Source organism: Hippoglossus stenolepis, chromosome 4, assembly GCF_022539355.2.
Source record: "Hippoglossus stenolepis isolate QCI-W04-F060 chromosome 4, HSTE1.2, whole genome shotgun sequence".
NCBI lineage: Eukaryota > Metazoa > Chordata > Actinopteri > Pleuronectiformes > Pleuronectidae > Hippoglossus > Hippoglossus stenolepis.
In genome coordinates this window covers 8658404-8677551 of record NC_061486.1, presented here as the reverse complement: position 1 = coordinate 8677551, position 19148 = coordinate 8658404, and the positions used below count along the sequence as shown (strand labels likewise).

At 40.2% G+C, this 19148-nt stretch overlaps 1 protein-coding gene across 16 annotated transcripts in view; it reads left to right on the top strand.

The window, feature by feature from the left end:
* Positions 1-4306: 4306 nt before the first annotated feature.
* Positions 4307-19148, top strand: part of ncam1b (neural cell adhesion molecule 1b) — a 71166-nt gene continuing 56324 nt past the window's right edge. For 8 of the 16 annotated variants that reach the window (XM_035153594.2, XM_035153593.2, XM_035153588.2 and 5 more), the window contains exon 1: positions 4307-4622. In XM_035153594.2, coding sequence (XP_035009485.1) covers positions 4571-4622 — 52 coding nt within the window. In that variant the 5' untranslated portion in view covers positions 4307-4570. The remainder of the gene's footprint in view (positions 4623-19148) is intronic. The other 8 variants (XM_035153596.2, XM_035153595.2, XM_035153592.2 and 5 more) reach the window with 4 other exon arrangements.

The following is a 19148-nucleotide window of genomic DNA, read 5'->3' as shown; positions in this document are numbered from 1 at the left end:
GTGTTTCCTTCTGGTGCAGTAGTGGAGGAGGTAAGAGATAAGCTATTTTAAAACCTCCTACAGCGGAGGATGTTCACGTGTATCCTCTCCAGTGGACGGATAGATAGAGCGATGGATGGATAGAAAGAAATCACCACTGTAAAAGTAGACGTGAAGGACCGCACATGTATGTGCATGTAGGCATAAACTCAGGGGAGTATACATGTGTGGCCACGGCTGAAATGGGTGAAAGAGGACAAGGGGATGGAGAACAGAAAGGGAGAGATACTCTAAAAGAGGAAGGCAGAGAGATGGACCAATACAAAATACCTTCAGACAGCCCTGTGTAATGAAAGGTCATGTTTTACTTTGGAGAGACTTGTACGTGTTTGTAAAATGAGTGTTTCCCTGCTCACTACTGTGCTTCTCTGTACCATATTGAGAAGGATACAACAAATGATCAGCAGGCACATGTACTACTAGTACATCTACTGCCATATGTGTTTGAACACGAGAAATAAAGCCAAATAGATTCTGGCAAAGTTATAAAAGGGATTTGAGTCAATGAAAGAGCATGTTATATGTGTGTTTTCACAGATTGACATATCCAGTTTGACGCAAATGGATTTAATGGCTCTCTGGGTGATATTTGAGTACAATTTTCTTTTATGAAGATGATTAGCGCGTGTGGAAGTTCAAGCTAGGCTGTCACACAGAAGATAAGACTGAGATAAACTGCTGCACAGATTTCTCGCATGATGTGATTTTGTCAGTTTTCTGCCGACTAATTGTGTCGCCAGTCAAGATTTTATTCATTAACACCAAGGAATTTGGCCGACTGCAGCTGTGAGATTTCTTAAAGTAATGACTTGGGCATAAATCCTCATTTTCTTCCTTTGAATAGAAACCTCTTGAAATGTTTTGGGAAATTTAAGACATTGGTGAACACCAACCTAAAAATAAAATCTAGCTACATCAGCTTCATCCAACTCAAACGCACACTGAATAAAACACTACGTTATGTTCAGAGGGCATTTATGTGACTCATCAGCTGAGTCATACTTTTCCTATCTGTGATGCTGAGGCACAAACGCCAATCAAACCTCGGTCCCTCTCCCCCCACAGCTCTCTGGAGCCAGCCCACTTCACCTCCGCTGCCCTTCTCCTCTCTGCTCCGTCTGGATATTTTTTGGTCGATTGTCGTTTGAAACAGGGAGCTGAAAAAGGGAGTGTCTGTGGACATTTTTGGGGCCACCCATGGTATGTGTGGGGGGATATCGCTGTAGGAGGGATGGGTTTTTAGAAAATGTGAAACATTTGACCACCGTGCATTTTCAGCCAGCCCACAGACAGATTTGATTTTATTAGATTTTGGCTCATTGCGTCTCACTGCTGGCCAACAGGGCAAATCAAAGGGAGCTGCTCCCTCATGGTGCCAAGTGCAACGATCCCTCCCTGCTGTGCAAGCAAACAACAGCCCCCTTTCTCTTGCATTGCTGTTCTCTCAGGTACCATAGAGTTCCCTTTTAAGTTAAGTGTGTTGCGTAAGGCTCTTTTGGTCACTGGTGGGTTGAGGGGTGTCAGGGGAGTATTTGACTCACAGCAGTCCTTTACAGAAGTATGTAGAGGCGGTGACTGTGGTTTTTTGTTGTTCTTGCATGTTACATTTCAAATGTTTGACTGTAGTTCTCAGTAGTATTTTGTTATGCATTACAAGTTCTACTGCCTTATTTTACAGTTGCTTTTGGAAATGTTGGGGCTTTTGTTTTAATTCAAGGCTTTGAAACTGCCTGTGAATCATTATATTTGAAGATTCATCTTTGAGAAAACACAAGTGATCAGTTAAATGAATATATACATATGAAAAAGAGAAATATCCTTGGTTCACAGTACTTTTCTGAAAGATAAATGATCATGGGAGCTTTTATGTATAGTTTCCTATGCTAGCGAATAGAATGAACTTACATTTATTTGAAGCATTGATTACTCTGCTGATTAGTTCCATAATGTTATCAAAGTGCTTGTTTTGTTGGATCAAATTGAGGAACATTCTTAAAGTTTACCATAATTTAAGAGGATATAAAGCTACAAATCTGGAAATTACTGTCATGATAAATCAGTTATCAAAATAGCTGCTGACTGTCTGTTGGACATCTTATCGAATAGAAGAATGTCTTTAAATGAACATCTTTTGTGAGCGTGAAGGTGTGGCTGCATTACTGAACAGGCCTACAGGACGCAGGGGCCCCAAGGGTCAGGGAGCCTTATGTTTGAAGAAAACTGTTAAGATCTTATGTGAGAAAGTCAATAAATTGACATCAATTAGATGCAGAGTATCTGCAGAGAGACACAAAATGACCACAATGGGACACAAATTGCCACAGAGCAACACAAAATGATGACAAAGAACCTCAAAATGACTACAATGCATAATTGGTACAAAGGAATGCAAAGCAAATACAAAGAGACAGAGGACGACCACAAGTTGATGTAAATTGGCCACAAAGTAGATAAAACATTGCTGTGACACAAAATGAATACATAATATATGATCAAATAGATACATAATGACTACAAGGAGAAAGGAAACTGGTACAATGGAATTCAAAGTGACTACAAGGTGATGCAAAACAACATGAACGACCACAATTTGATGTAATATGAGCGTAAAACACACAAACTGACACGAAAAGCTACTAGAAGGACACAAAATGACCTTAAATAGATTAATATGGAGCACAGAAAAAATGATAACAAGAGAAAGAAAACTGGTACAAAGGAATACGAAGCAATTACAACGAGATGCACAACAACAGGTTTTCGTAAAATGGCCGCAAAAGACACAAACTGGACAAAAAGACACAAAACGACAACAGCGACACAAAATGCCCTGTATCTTTCAGAATCAGGTTTATTTGCCATGTATGAGTACACATCTCCAGTGCAGTTGTGCTCAGTGTACTCACACAAATAGACATACAATTAACAGCAGACTAAAAGAAACTAGCATAAAAAATAAGCCTGACTACGATGTGAAATAGAGATAAACTAAACAGGAAAGCAATGCAACGGGAAACAAAAATGTGCAAGGCTGGACAAGAAACATTGACGTGCTAATTATGACCAGAGGACAGTGGTGCAGTGGTGCAGAGTGCAAAGATGCTCAAACAAATGTGGATCGATAACATACAGGTTACTTGTATGGGGTAGGTGAATCATATGGTGCAGAGTGCAGAGCTGCTGGATCAAGTATGGATCATTATGTACAGGATGCAGTTATATACCCGAGGTACGTGGATCTTATGACGGTGGTGCATTTGTATAATGTAGAGTATATACAGTCCGCTTAGATTTATATTGTCAGAAATGTGTACGTGTAAACCTGAATTGAGTAACAGTATAATAGATGATAAATATTTTGGGTTTGTGGAGGATGACTACTGTACAGGTGTATTGTTGTTGGATTGTTCCTGACAATGTAGACTGGTGAAGTGTTCATCATCTGTTATTACTGCTTTAGTACAATTTTGATACACCTTATTAAAGGGATAGTTCACCAAAAAAATTAAAATTCCCTCATTATCTACTCACCACTCAGCTGATGGAGGGGTGGGTGACGTGTTTGAGTAAACAGCGCTGCAGCCAAATACAATACAATTAAAGTAAATGGTGACCGATTCTTCAAACGTAAAAAACAACAGAAAAAAAACCAAAACCTGCACAACAAGCTTTCCAAAAGGGTGTGTGGAGTGGCAGCGCTAGTTCCGGTAGCATCACTACTCTCGGTAGCATCGCTGCTTAGCTGCAGTTACTGCTGAGTATGACTGATGTCGTCACCTGCCCCTTGGGCGAGAGCATAGAGGTGCGAGCTTGTGCGGTTTGCGCTAGCGTGAACGTGGCTCCAGCCAGAAGGATAACTGCAGACATTCAGGCTGAAAACATGGTGTAAATGACACCGTTTCAATTCAAATTTGAATGTCAGGGCTCACAGACACTTGGAAGACATTTTTATGTTTTATATGCTATTTTTCTGTTTAAAGACGTGGTCACCAGTTACTTCAGTAGTATTGGATTTGGCTGCAACGCTGTTTACCACTGAAATTCCAAAAGTGTTTTGTGGACTCAAACGCTTCAATCGGCATAGTGGTTAGTAGATAAAGGGTAGATTCTCATTTTCCGGTGAACTATCCGTTTAATAACATCCAAAATACGAAGTGTATGATTTTAGTATTATGATTGTGTGGAGGGGTTTCCCCAACACACTGGTTTCACTTGAGGACCCCCGCGCACTATTTAACGGGCGGTCCCTCTTATTCCGCCCATGCGGATGAATCCACGAGTGTGAGCAGGCCCTGCTTGTCAGTCAGACTTTGAACGGTGCACTGGCGCTCATCACCGCCGCTAATCTCCCTCTGACCGCCGCCTGTCACCACCGACTCCCCGCCACCACCGACCGGCCCTCACACACACACCCGCCTCTTAGGATGAGCCGTCGCCAATAAAAGAGGGAGGCAGGACACCCGAGGGACCCGAGCGGAGATTTAGACGTTGTGCTTCGCCGTTTTACGAGCACGTTAACTCGGGAGTTGCGATGGTCCAGCCACGGGATGTTTTTTTAGCCTTGCTTCTCTGGGGCAGCACAGGTAAGAGACGACCCCCCCCCTCCATGTTTCACTCTGTGTTCCCAGCTTTTCTTTCTTTCTGTGTTTTTACCCGGGTTCCAATGAGTGAACCAGGACCGCAGGCAGATCCTCTCCTCTCCGGGTCCTCCCTCTCCCTCCGCCCGCAGCCAGGCACCACTCGGCTTCTCCTTGAGCAGGTGCAACTGTACTGCGACCGCGGCTCGTCCGCCTCCATCGGGGAGCCGGGGTTTTAGTCTTTATCGTTATTTCTCTGGAACCATCTTCTGGCTCCGTGGGCTCTTTGCGTGACCAGCCCCGCACGCTGACTTAGCGTTATTGTGCACTGAATAAATCATGGTGCTCGAGGAGAACCGCTTCAAAAAAAATTGCATCAGTGTGGACGTGAATGGAAATATGGCGTGGTGATTATCAAGAAAATGTCCCCGCTTATAATCGTGTTCGGGATGGGACGTGTTTGTTGTTGACGGGGTGTGATGCTGGGCTCCCTCCTCTGTTTGTAGGAAAACACACGCACACACACACATTACACACACACACACATTAACACACTCACATTTGTACTTCTGTCTTAGTGAGGACACTGGTTGACATAATACATTCCCCAGCCCCTTACCCCAACCTTAACCATCCAAACTGAATGACTAATCCTAACCCCTAATCCTAACCCCTAATTCTAACCCTAACCCTAAAACCAAGTCTTAACACTCAAACAGCCCATTGTGAAAAGTGAGGACCGGTCAAAATGTCCTCACTCTGCAGGGTCTATGCTTAAGTTGGTCCTCACAAATACATAAGTACAGGAACACACACACTTACACACACACATCCATGCACACAAACAGCCTCCTGGGTTGAGTCACGGTCTCAGTTAAAGGTACATTGTGCAAAATAACAAGCGTGTTGTTTTTTTCAATGCACCTGCACGGTCGGTGATGGTGGCACTGAGGAGGGGTCTCTTTGAAAGTAAAGTGCATGAAGGGAGGGTGTCTCCGGGACAGTGTTGGATTATTTGGTCTCGCTGGCTCACTGATGCATAACAAGCACAACTTCTACTCTGAATCATCTGTTATGTAATCCGATGCCACGATAAAGGCTTTGAAATGAGATCCTCTAAGTTGGTCAAATGTGTCGTTATGTAAGTCTAATTGAGGGATTTTTGTGTCAAATTACATTTTTAAATATCCTTTGCAGTCATTGTCAGCCGATGGTAGATGAGGATATTGAGCAGGAAAGAGATGGACGATAAATGATTCTGATATAATGTTGGTTTTGTAATTTTCATTTTTTTCATCCAATACAATAACATATTTATAATAACAATGACACAGAAAATTGTTTGACTTGAATTTACATTTATATAATCTAAATATATCTCTCTCTTGAACACAGAAAAACATGGGAAAATTAAGATCTGATCCTCTACTTATTTCAGAATTAAAAATATATGATTAAAAGATGAACATAAAAACCTGTTATTCAAATGTCTGTAGACAATTTATGTTTACTGGTGCAGACATCAATGCCGATTAACTCAAAATGCCAGATGTTGGCCGATTAATCGGTGTTTCACTGCTTCGCATTGCCCATTCTTTGATTAGAATCAGTCATTTGAGGCGCTTATGGTTGGAGTCGCGCTCTCTGCTACACTCAGGGTTTTCGTGGCATCGCCTTTTAATCCTTTATGTACAATCCGATATTTACAGGGGTGCTCCTCAGGCAGGGGAGGAAAACGCAGTGGGAGTGGAGCCCTAGCTGCACTGTAATGGTAATTCAATTTCTCCTGGGTTCATTGGAGGTTTTTATGTGCAAATGTAAATTTAAAAAATCTCTTTAATTCCATGATTGAATGTAAGCATATCTTCAAGTGTTTGACACTTGTGCACTGCTTACTTAAACACACCCTTGTAATACAGCACATGAAATTTAATAGAGTACTTCTGAATAACTGGAAACACCTCCTGATTTAATTTTAGTACTAGATGAGCTCAACAATGATAGAGAATAAATGATAATGAGATAAGGGAATAAATTCCTCTAAAAATTCTTTATTCTGTTTGAGAGAGAATAAGGTTTTAGATTTTTGCAGAGTTACTGATCATGTCAGAATATCTGAAGATATAAGAAATTCATACTAGCGTTTTAAGAACAGCGATATTCCAAATGAAAGATGCTAAAAGATTTATTAAATGATTTTATAGTTAAGCCATCATTAAAATCCTGAATTGTAAATGAAATTCCTCTGAACAGGACAAAATATACTTGGCAGATGAACTGTGTAATTCTGACACTATTTCAATATGGCTTTTGACGCATCTTTGGCATTTCTGCACCTTAGTTTCTTATTACCTTACTGCCTTGTTTGTAATAAAAAACAGACTAGCTGACTCATTGCCTTAATGAGAAAAGGAAGTATGATATATAGTGAATTCATAGCCGACGAAATTTGATTGTTAGCAATAAAAATACTGTAAGTTGCTTGCGGATTATGGTGCCACTTCAATCGTTGCTGCTTCTTATTTTGTGTTTTTTTTTGTCAGTTGACAAACCAGCTTAGAGGCCAATTACTGCCCCCCAGTGGTGTGGGGTCAATACACTTTTTATTCACAGGCTCTCTCAGGCCCATTATGTTCCATTGAGCGTCTGCGGTGTCAAGTGCAAAAACGATTGGTAACATTTGGTTTGAAAGTTTTAACATCCTTTCAGACTGGATCCTTAAGGGGCCTTAAAATCCTCTTGACCTATCTATTATTCAGACATCTTCAAGCCCGTGCGTGAAATATGGAATAATTTCAAAACTATATGGTATTTTATTTTTGGCCCTTTGACATTTTCGTGTTTTATAGTAATAGTGGAGAGAGACAGGAAATATAGCGAGAGAGGAGGGGACATGTAATAAGTGGTTCGGTTTGCCTGGAGTCGAGTCAAGGACCCATTGCTTTGGGCATGTTTGCCTGTGTGGTATACGCTTTAATCATTTGGCTATCATGTTGCCCTAAGACTGAATTTCTGACAGAAAATGAAATATAGCCCCTGGAAATCAGTGTGAGAGAGGGAAAGGAAAGCTGGGCAAGATAAGAGATAAGTTCGGAATATCCCCAACATGTGGGACTGATGAGGTGCAAGCCTACATTCCACCATATAGCTCTTTTCAACAGGAAAATGTTGCTGTAGTTTACAGTAGGATTGTGTCTCTTAGTCTGTGTTACATCATCAGTCAGATCATGTGGAACTGATGACGTAGCTCCATGCTGCTCCATTTACAAAGCAAACAGAACAACTGACAGATGTCTCCAGACCTTTATATCTGACTCAGTTTTAATGGGTATAGATCGTCATTGCTAAAAACGATAGCTGCAAGTCCAACAGTAGATTTCTCTCTCCCCAAAAAGACAAGTCTTCAAAAATGTTGCTTTCTTAGTCTGCTGAATGACACAGTCAAACATAGCTTGATTGAGAGTAAAGACCTTTGTAGTTTGTCCCTGTCCAAATAAAACCCATAATGTCAAGGAAGGATAAACATGGCCATACCTTTCAGAGAGGCTGCAGTTAAAATGGATACATTTAAAGCTGCCACTGTTGTTATTTTTTAAAGATAAATAGTTTTTAAATTATTTTTTTCAGCATGTCAATTCAAATTTTACATTTGAAAAGCTGAGCATTTTTCCCTTATAAATGGCTTGATTGAATGTCAGTTTATTTTCTGTCAGTAATTAACCTTTTGTGACTGTGGATTACAATGACACAGGGCTGCTACAGTGTGCTCTATTGGAGGAGTTATGCAAAATGTATTTCAGCATTTATTTATTATGAACATGTATTTGTTAACCTAATAAGACGAGATGCAACATATGCATGTATCTTCCCCTAAGACTGGGCTTGTGCATGCTTCTCCTTTCATAATTGGATGAGACTAGCACTTGTTTTCTAGTCACGGATGAAATGCATTGTGATAAAAAAAGCTTTGACCATAGACTGTAAAATAAAGATAGAGGACATAACAGCTCCCTAAAAGGAGAGCTAAGTCTGGATCCCCCTCTGATGGCTGGTTACAGCCATAAATGCTGCCCTCTCCATGTTAGTGGATGGGACATTGGCAAACTAAAAAGTCAAAAAAGCCCAAGATGGCGGCACCCGTATCTGAGATATTTTGGCTTCAGTTTTGTAGAACAGAAGGAATTGAAGACGTGTCTTTCATCTTAATTTACAGTCTGGAGCGAAACTGAAGCCAAGTACAGCAGTTACCATGATGGTAACGACCTAGAAAATTCATCCACATGCTTGCTGACCTGTTAGGCAAAGCTCAGGGCGAAAAACATCTTTAAGGAGGAGGGGGAGGGGAAAGATATTGGCGAGTAGGAGCCAGTATCAACGCAAGCCAGAGATAACCACTGACCTGATGCAGTGCTGTTATAGAGTCAATCTTCTGTTGTTTTTGTTTTGTTTTATCAAATAACTAATCTGCAGAGAACAGAGTGTCTCCCGACAATCTACTGTTAAGCTTTAAAGGGTGTGTATTGAACCGGAGTTTGTTTCATAATGGAAAAGATCATGGAAAAAACTGGATTTAGAGACAATATCTAGGGAAGCAACTGTCAGCCATGTATGTGTTGGATCTTTTGTCAATTTAGACTTTCATATTCATATGTTTTCTTTAACTGTGCGTCTGGGAATTCATGAATAATACATCTTTTGTTCTCTTTTAACATTGTGTATGACATTAACTATGCCCGACCAAAATGAGATGTTTTGTGTTGGGAGTTGCCATCCTGTCTCTGGTGTTGTGATAAGGTGAACCTTGAGAGTCTCCACTCATTAAGGATAATGGGCATCTTGACATGACTCATAGTGACCTTGACTGTTATCTGTTCTCTCCCACTTGGTATAATACTGAAATGTTTCTATTCTCTTAAGAGTTTTTGCTGTTTGCATGCACGTTGTACCAAGAATCATCACTATATACAGATCCATGTTGTAATAAACTTGTATATTCAAGTGAGCACAACTGAGGCTCTAACATCTGTGCAGGAGATTTTTCTTTATCACTGTAAAACAGTCTGTGCAATATCTGAATCCTGTAAATTGAACTGTAGACTCTTTTTCAAAGCAATGTTATCATTTGCACTATATATATATATTTTTGAAATCTCACAGATGCAATGGTTTTATTCCAGTATTAGGAAGCAGAGGCAGGACGGGCTGTGGTTTTGTGCCATCCAGTAGTACTCGACGCTTCAGTGATTGGAGTGGATCAGACAGATCCAGGTCTGAGAGAGTTTAGAGGAGATGCATTGCCGAAGGAGGCTGAGAAGATGACATTACACGTGCACATGACCCCATGAAGCACTGTGGGAGGAACATAAACATACTTTCCTAAGGGTTTGCTCACAGAAGAGGAACAGGCTCTGGGCTTATTCGTTTTTTGTTTTTCAGTGATTAATTTCTGCGGTGGGAGCATCCCAAATTTTATTCCCATGAGATTTGAGTTGTTTGTTTATATCAGGGATTAATATTAATCAGTTTTAACTTAAGAGTGCAAAACAGTTTAAACACACCACTCATAGGACATACTGTTTGTTTTTTTTAACCTAAACATCACAATCTTAAGATTTTCATATTATGTCTGCTTCTCTCAAAATGAAAACAATGCTAAGATCTCTGAGCTATCAGGAAATGAAAACAGTGTGTCCTTGTCATCCATTAAGTTAAAACAAAAAACAAAGGCAGGGGCCAGCACTGTTAACATATCCCTGTGGACATGTAACCCTAGACTGTCAAACCTTTAGGCATATGGCCTCTCTCCACTTAGAAGGTTTTGCTCTGAGGGACAGAATGAATATCTGACAGGGTGTTCAGTCATCTGCAGGGAATAGGCGAGACTACTTTACACACTAAATGTATGTTTTAATGACTCAAAGCAGAAAATGTGATATTTTTTTGCAAACAGCTGAGTTTTATCTTTGGTTAAAAGATGTTGGTATTGATGTTCTTGTACAGGATGCAAGCTCTGTTTTAACAATGGCCAAAGCAACTTTGAGCCATTTAAATATGGCTGTTTCTTTTCCATTCTGATCTTCCATAACCAGTCACCTTTGGCTGTGTAATCGCTGGGTGCACTTGGCAAAACGTACCACCTTTTCTCACTAGGCTACTGACTTAGAAATAAAGAGTCATTTCCTAATTTGTTCAGGCTTTTATGAACAGAAAGCACATTCTGGCTCCCTTTCTCTGCCTCTCCATGTCTTATTTGGCACTGAGAGGAGCAGGGAAAAGCAGAACTCATCCGAACCAAACCAAGTCATCACATCCTTATCTGTGGCCCTTGTGGCCCCTGAGAGAGGAGATGAGCTTAAAATCATGTCACTATCCATGCCAAAGGGAACCATGTCCCAATTTACATGAGTTTGAGATGAGTGTTCTCAGCTCAAACTCCTGAGAGCAAACTTGCTGTATGTCTGATTTAAGAAAATGCATGTCTCATCTTACCGTTATAAAGAAATATGCTGTTGGCTAGGATTAGCTTTCAACTTCTTTTATGTAGTATGAAGAGAGGCAGTCTGTGTGTGTGTGTGTGTGTGTGTGTGTGTGTGTGTGCGTGTGTGCGTGTCCTCTCGTGCATCCATGCACATCATGGTGCATTCATTATTGAAACACTGTATGATGCATTACCATGCAAGGAGCAGGGAAAATGCGGAATTGCCATGCCTCAGGCTTCTTTTCTATGTAGTCACCATAGTGTGTCACCATCTCTAATGTTATACTGCTCTATGGCTTAGTCATTGCCTGGCAACTTGGAGATACCTCTGTATCACACAAGGTCATGGCATGAATTAATATTATAATGAAGAAAAAAGTGATGCTCATTTAGGAAAAAAAGACGTTATTTTCAACCTCTAATTAGATCACAGTAAGGAGACACTATCTCGAGGGGAGCAGTATCAGCCATAACTGTTTCTGATCTATTCAGTATGCAGGAAATGATGTCAGTGATTACCACAGATGAGGTTATACATGGGGAGCCTTGAGAAGTACTTCAGTCGTGTATTTTGACCCATCTAACAATTTTACATGTGAAAAAATTTGGTTAGATCTAATGTATCACAGTGGAAAGATTTTATATATAATCGTGCCCAGAAAACCACTAACTCTTATTCAAAGGCTCTTTATTCACAGAAAATGTGCCTACCCATGAAAAGATAATATGCAATAATCACCTTTTTTATATAAATGCATTAGCCTACAGCCACAGGGATCAGTTAAGTGTCACATTATTCTCCCGTTGATCATATTTTATTAGGATTTTAGAGGACTAGGAGGAAAAAGAAAATTTAGAAAGCGATATCACTGGGGATGGGAATTAACCTCATTCAAGCGGAGCAATCTAAATGTGTGTAATAGACATGTCCAAAGATAGAAAGAAACCTACATGGCAATATGTCACCTCTTTTCATTCTGTCAAGATGAATATTATATTAAATCAGAAATATTTTCAGGGGCCTTTTTAATAGATCCTTATTGCTATGGTTAGCATGCCACACAGTCAATTGTTTGTTTGATTTTCTTTCAGATGTGAAAATTATATCATGGTGGTAATTTGGACACAATTCAATCTGAGATTTTAACATCCACCTGTGGTCATTTTTCTAAATGAATAATGAATAAGTAATGGAAAGGGCATTACACCATCGTTCACTGACATTTGCCTTTGCACTGCTTGCACTCTGCAGTACATAGAGTAATATTACTGTTGTTAATGCCCTTGTAACAGATGGCACGGTGACAACCCTTTTTTAACACATATTTTCCCTTTTTCTCATTAGGACAGTCACTTCCCTTCACACTGAGGTGTATGTAGCTGCTAAATGCAAAGTACTGGGCCACATATTTCCTCATACACAGAGTCACGACAACCTGCTTCACCAGGAGGGAGTAACACACAGAGAGATTCACACTACCACACACCGACAACACCTACCATCCTTTTTCATATACTGACACCAAAACCAATCAGATATAACCACTGGCTGTGTGAAGTCTGATTGTAGAACGAGTTGTAAGAGGCTTGAACGTTTAATATTAAGGTGTTTTAACTGAGAGTGCTGAATTGTAAACATTAAACCAAACACTTAAGCCCAATTCATGCTTCTGCGTTGAAGCCGTAGCTTATGCTTATGACTTGTACCCTACGCAGAGCCTACGCCTTACCCTGACGTGCACCTCCCCAAAAATGTAATTACGCAATTGGTCCGCATTTTACATACCTAGGGCATAGCTTCAATGCAGAAGCATGAAACAGCCTTTACCCTGCACACACACACACACACACGCACACACGCAAACACACTCAGGACAGGAGGTGCAGCAGGAAGTTTTGAGTTTTCGTTTAGAGTCCATCTCTGAGTCAGAGGTCACTTGGGTACCACAGTTAACTGCTCGGTGGCAGGATGGTGGGGTTGAATGAGATTTGTTCTGAAACGCTGAAGGCTGTTTTGATATTGTTGGGCTTGGTAACCGTGACCTTGGACTGGTACACCACGACCACCATTTCTGGGATGTTTTCCGGCTACTCTGTAATTGCACTGTTTTGTCCCTTTTGAAATCTGAATCCAAGAGGCTGAAATACTGTTGGCAGCCTGTTGTTGATCATCAGATTTACCTTTGTGGTACAGTAGCTATTCATTGCAACTTGCTGTTCATAGCAGTTGCCGGCATTTTCATTTGACTACACAGCTGTTAAGTTGTTTTGACTGCATCTTGTGTGGTTGTGATTTAATGGCTGTGAAAAAAAACACTTGCCAAAGAACTCAGAACTGCCACAGGGGGAGTTCCCGTCAAATCTCCAGGACCCCATTTTGCTGTGATCAGATATGCACACGAACTGACAACATAATGTTAGTTTACTTTCACTGTGACTCTGTGTGAATGCAGAAATATTAAGGGATCTGGTGCAAGTTATTCTGTGTCCAGCTCTGTTTGAATCCTTGGCTTAAACAGTCAGTGTTTGCATTGGACTCTGAAAAGGTTTGACTTGTAGCCTTATGATGCTCAAAAGGAGGATATCAAGACACAGTATTTGTTGACAATGGCATGTTGTAATTGTGGCTTCACTAAAGTGTGATACAAAGAAAACCCGTCTGAACAGCTCCTCTGGTTACAAGCTCTGGGTGTTGACCCAAACATGTAGGTTATCTGTGTCTCTCTGTGATATAATGATTTATTACAGTGTCTTAGTTTTGAGTGACAGATCCCTTAGGCTGTCGCTCTGCATACTCAGCCTACCTTATTTCCACTCCAGCTCAGCCGTCTTGTTCAAATCTGGCTTCAGTAACTGACAAAGATGTCAGTCAACTGTTAATCTAAATGCAGGCAGTAAAACATCCCTTTAAACTATCTGTGCGTGCACCAATGATGCCCAGTAAAAAGACTCCTGAATAATGTTTATGATTAATATGAACATTTAGGTTGTTTTGGGTGCCTGTCTAATGGAAGTTAAATAATAAGGTAGTCTAAACATCCATGCATTATGCCATGCCAGTGATGCACAACAGTCGTCAACCTGCAAACACTGAAACTGACAAGGATGCTGCTGCATAGGAAATAGGACATTCAACGTTTAGATGAAAAATTAAAACAATCTTATAAAGATAAACACTTATTATCATTTATTACATACTTTCAAATAGCTATGTACGTAGTTGTGCTGACTGAACAGATTACTGATGAATGATCATGTGTTTGTACTATATCAGAAAGTGGAAGCTACTTTCTAATCGGGATTTCCTCACACCAAGTATTTGACATGTGTTCTAATTACTGTGAACAATGAAATGACACTACATTGTTCACACTACATGACATTAACTCTTAGCAGCTTTTTGAGTGGTATTAACTATTTGATAAGTATGTGGGTAAAGTGAAAAATAGTGATACTCGTATTCATTAATTATAGAACTGCAATAAACACAGGCTACACGAACTAAACAGCTCACTGCAGGTAAAAGCAGTCATCATTTATTGTTTTTCTTTACTCAATCTCAATTAATCACAAAAGAGTGAACGTAAACAGCAGCGGATGAATTGGAGAATAAAATATCTGTGACAATTGACGTGTTAAATCTCATATGTAATGGATATAGGTATAAGATTTAATGAACAAAACAAACAGTCTGTTTTGGATTTCAATTTAATTTAGAGGCAATATTGATACTGATAACAATACCATGTCTAATTATTGATCACTAAAATCTTAATGAAGCCTGTTCCCAGTGAGGGTAGTGTGCAGCGGAGAGTGAAAACATGAAAGAGGATCAGGGACAAGAAAAGACGTGCAGGGTTACAAATGTGACTTCATCACACGGTGTGAATACATAATGGTGTAAGCTCAGTATAGCACTCGTTCAACCCAAAGGAAAATCAAATATCCAAACAAACCATTCTACTGTGCCACTCTTTTTTGTGTGCACTGTTTGTTTGCCAGCTTGTCTGCTTGTCTGCCTTGGTCCTTTTCACCATGTCTCTCATGCGCCTCCTTGAAGGATCTCCTCGCAGTATGACTCAGTAACTTCCACTGCCTGAAAGCCATCTTGCTGTCTTTGCCAGCAGAAGCCGGATGTGTCATGAACCCCAGTGTGCATCTTTTCCATGGATGCCATAGAGCGCAAAGGCAGATGACAGGCCCTCTGAAGCTAATTAAACTATCTCACATCAGCACTCATAGTAACAAGGCCAACGTAGAGATGGGGTATCTATGCAACCTTTAAATGTTTGAAAATGAGAAAAATTAAGGAGAACCTCTGCTCTCTAAAGATTATTAGCTTAACTGTTCTGTTAGTATTCACTCATTATAAGAAGGGTGCAATTTAAAGCAGGTTTTATAATTTACTGACCCATTACCCTATAGGCTCACAACTCACAGCTTGTTTTTCGTCTTTCTTTTGCCAAAGACATTTTGGAGCATTGAGAGGTTTTTAAGAACCACACATTGTGTAAAGCATCACTTGCATACAATACATCTTAAGAAATCAGTGACTGTGCTGCATGTACAGTAATCATCCACTGTATTCTCAATGGCATACTGGTGACTTGCGTAACTACTCCCCCTGGAAATCCCTTCACAACAGCCACCATTACTGAGGAGAGAGTATATGCAAGTGAAGAGCTGTTTTCTACCTTATGACAGCACATGGCTGCTTTTTCTGCCTGAGTGGCTACAGCAACACACAGTTAAGACACATTTTGATTGAACAGGGTCAGGGTTGGTGTTACAGGAGCGGATACAAGCCACCTTTCTGGAGCTTTAAGGATGTTTGACATTAGCTGTTTTGGCATCTATAGCATTCATCTGTCTTAAGCCATTTCCAGACAGGACCTGCGGGTAAAGTCCGGAGGATTGGATGCAGAGTATCCGCAGTTTGCTTTTCACACATGCACAACGCAGCGCAGGGTTTTCTGCACAAATGAGTTCAAAACAGCGTCACATCCTCCGCATTATTCAGGAGAGAGGTGGAGCAGCCAGGTACAGCAGGCAGAGACAGGAAGTGACGGATTAATTCTGATGTGTAGATCACGGGATTTTCTTGACAACACAGACACCGGTGTCGGGTCTTATCACCACAAACTCTCTTGAGATCTTCGTCTGTGTCTTCTATGTGTGTTTCACTGCTTTTTCACCAGGAGATATATATATATATATTTATTTTTTCATTTTTGTCGCATGTTAGCGTCATCAACACCCCACTTACTTGTGTGAGCCCCAGCTGTGTTCTCACATCGAATTCTCCTGACTTTCTACAGACTTTATACTAGGAGGCCAGGCACAGAAAGTCCGTACATAATCTGGAACCTCTCACTCTGACTTTTGCATTCACACATGCACCTCCTCCGTAGAAAATGCGGAGGATCTGCTGAGTTCAGTGCATGTCTGAAAGCAGCTTTACTGTGGCTGATGGGCAAGTGTGTCTACGCAGGGTTTCATGTATCATGATATAAAGGGAAGGAGGAATCCGTTTGAGCTGGAGTGTGATAGTGCCAGGAACCATTTTTTCCCACAAGACTCACGACTCATTTGTTCTAGTTTTTCCTGCCTTGTTAATCTGGTTACATGGGCAATTATTGAAATGTGTGTTTTTTACTGTTATGGTTACATATCGTGCCTCCTTCTTGGTGGATTAATTAGGTGGAATGTTCAAGTTTGTGATCGGAAACCTTTACTGCTTTTAACAGTTTTTGCACATGTCTTTCCCATCTCATTGTCTCACTAAACCAGTGGCACTTTCAAACCAATGACCAATGGCTACAGAGACATTGGCTTCAGAAATTAGGCAGACCCCTTCACCTTTGCACACTTAGTGTTGAAAAGTATGTATATAGTATTTGCTGTTGTGGGTTTTGGTCCAAATTGCTTTAATTATCCCTGAGATGCATCTATAACTTGACAGGAGTCCACCTTGGATTAATTTAATTGGTTTCATGTAGTTTTGAAAGGTGCACAGCTGTGTGTGCATAAGGTCCCATAATCCACACTGCATGTCAAAACAAAATAATGTAATTTTGAATTGGGTGATAGATTTCCATGAATTATCTCTGGCAAACACCACTTTCTTCCCATCACCTGATACCATCCCTATATGATGAAGCAATGTGGGGGCGTCTGCATCAAACTATGAGGGTGCTTCTCGGCAGCAGGGACAGGGAGACTGGTAGCAACTGGAGGAAGGGTGAATAGAGCCAAACACAAATACCTTGAAGAAATCCTCATGTTTCACCTTTCATCACAACAATGACTCAAATCATACAGTAACAAAAACATGGTGGCTCCTGGCCAACTCTTTGACTGTTCTTGAGTGGCCCAGCCAAAGTACAGGCTTTAACCCAATAGAACATCTATGGATTCACCTGAAGCCATTCAGACACACTTCACATCCAATCTGACAGAGCATAAGAGGATCTGCAAGAAAGAATGTGAAATCCTTTCCAAATCCAGGTGGGCAAAGCTGGTAGAGACAGAGGACTCAAAGCTGCAATGAGTGTGATGTAATTGAATTAATACTTTAAATTTTGTAACTTTTGTAAAGGAGAGATTTCAGTTTTTTAACTTAATTATCATACAAAAATGTCTCATCATTAATAACATTTTCACTTTTCTCTCTACTATCTCACATCTACAACAGAAAAAGTGCAGGGAACAGAATATTTTTGAAGCCACTGTAAATAAGCTGTTTCCAACACCACCATCGACAGGTACAGACTGTGGCAGCCATTTAATAATGAACCAAAATTCTGTTTTACACCTGCCTCGATCACATAACAAATCTCTAACAAAGTGTTTTGCACCTCACAAGGGCTGTAATTATATTAAAAGTTCACGTAAAGAACTTCAGGTGATAGGCAGTAGTCTCTCTCTCTATTCAACTGAGCATTAAAACTGTGGTGAAAGATCATTTTCACAGTTTATTCTGCCAAGAATAGTGCGCGGAACACAGAACAAATTGGTGAGACTGAATGTGGCTGAACCGCGGCTGAGCAGCGCTGTGCTGTGAGCAGAGGAAATCGTGGTTAGTTTGCTAGTGTCCTAATAAATGAGCAGAGAAGAGATGCTTCTCGAAGCAAGTCACAAAAGTAAAGAGGTGAAATCGATGCCTCGTTTGCTTGCACTGATTAATTGTGCCTAGATTTTCAAGTTAGTGAAGTTGTTTATATGCACTGAACTATAGGGTGTGACTGTTGGCATTAGTAGACTAATATTTATACTATCCACAGATTAGTTAGCATGAACAAAATGCCACTGGCTTTGCTTTTACTGAGTTGTAGTAATAGAATTTCTGTGTGAGACAATCAGCTAGGACAAGATGTGTTTTCACAGACACATTGCATATTTGACCTCCTAAAGGACACTCAACTTGTAGCAAGTAGAATTTGTTACTTTAGACATTTTAATACAGACTGATTTTCAGGCCTTGTCTTTTACTTGACGTTACTCCCTCAGTCAAAAATTACAGGTTGAAACTGGAAATGCGTTGGTTCTACATTCTCGATTTTAAAAAAGTCACCTCTCTTTGCTAATAAACAGTTATCAAAATCACTTTTTTACTATTTCTTAATACTCCTATTGCATTCAGTCTATGTAATGTAATGTCCAGCGTCAACTCATAAATACATTTATATCTAATATGAAGAAGGAAACCACGGATCTTCTGGGAAATAATTTGGTAAGAAACTACAATTTTTGCTTGGAAATTACTCTCATATCAAAATGGTTGCTTATTAATTGTATGTTTAATGAGTAATTGATTGATTGTTGCTGCCCTACACTGAGTACTGAGTTCAATTCTCCAGTAAAATAAAGGACGACTTGACTTGAATAAAAATTACTTAAACAGAACTTCTCAGATCACTTGAATTTATGATGTCTGGGTTTCGCAGTTTTTTTTTTTGCTCCTGGCAAATTTATTCCAGTAGCGCAGCTCATAGGATTTGTAACAGAACATTCAATGAACTGCAGCTCAAACGTGCAGAGTATACAGCTTCGGC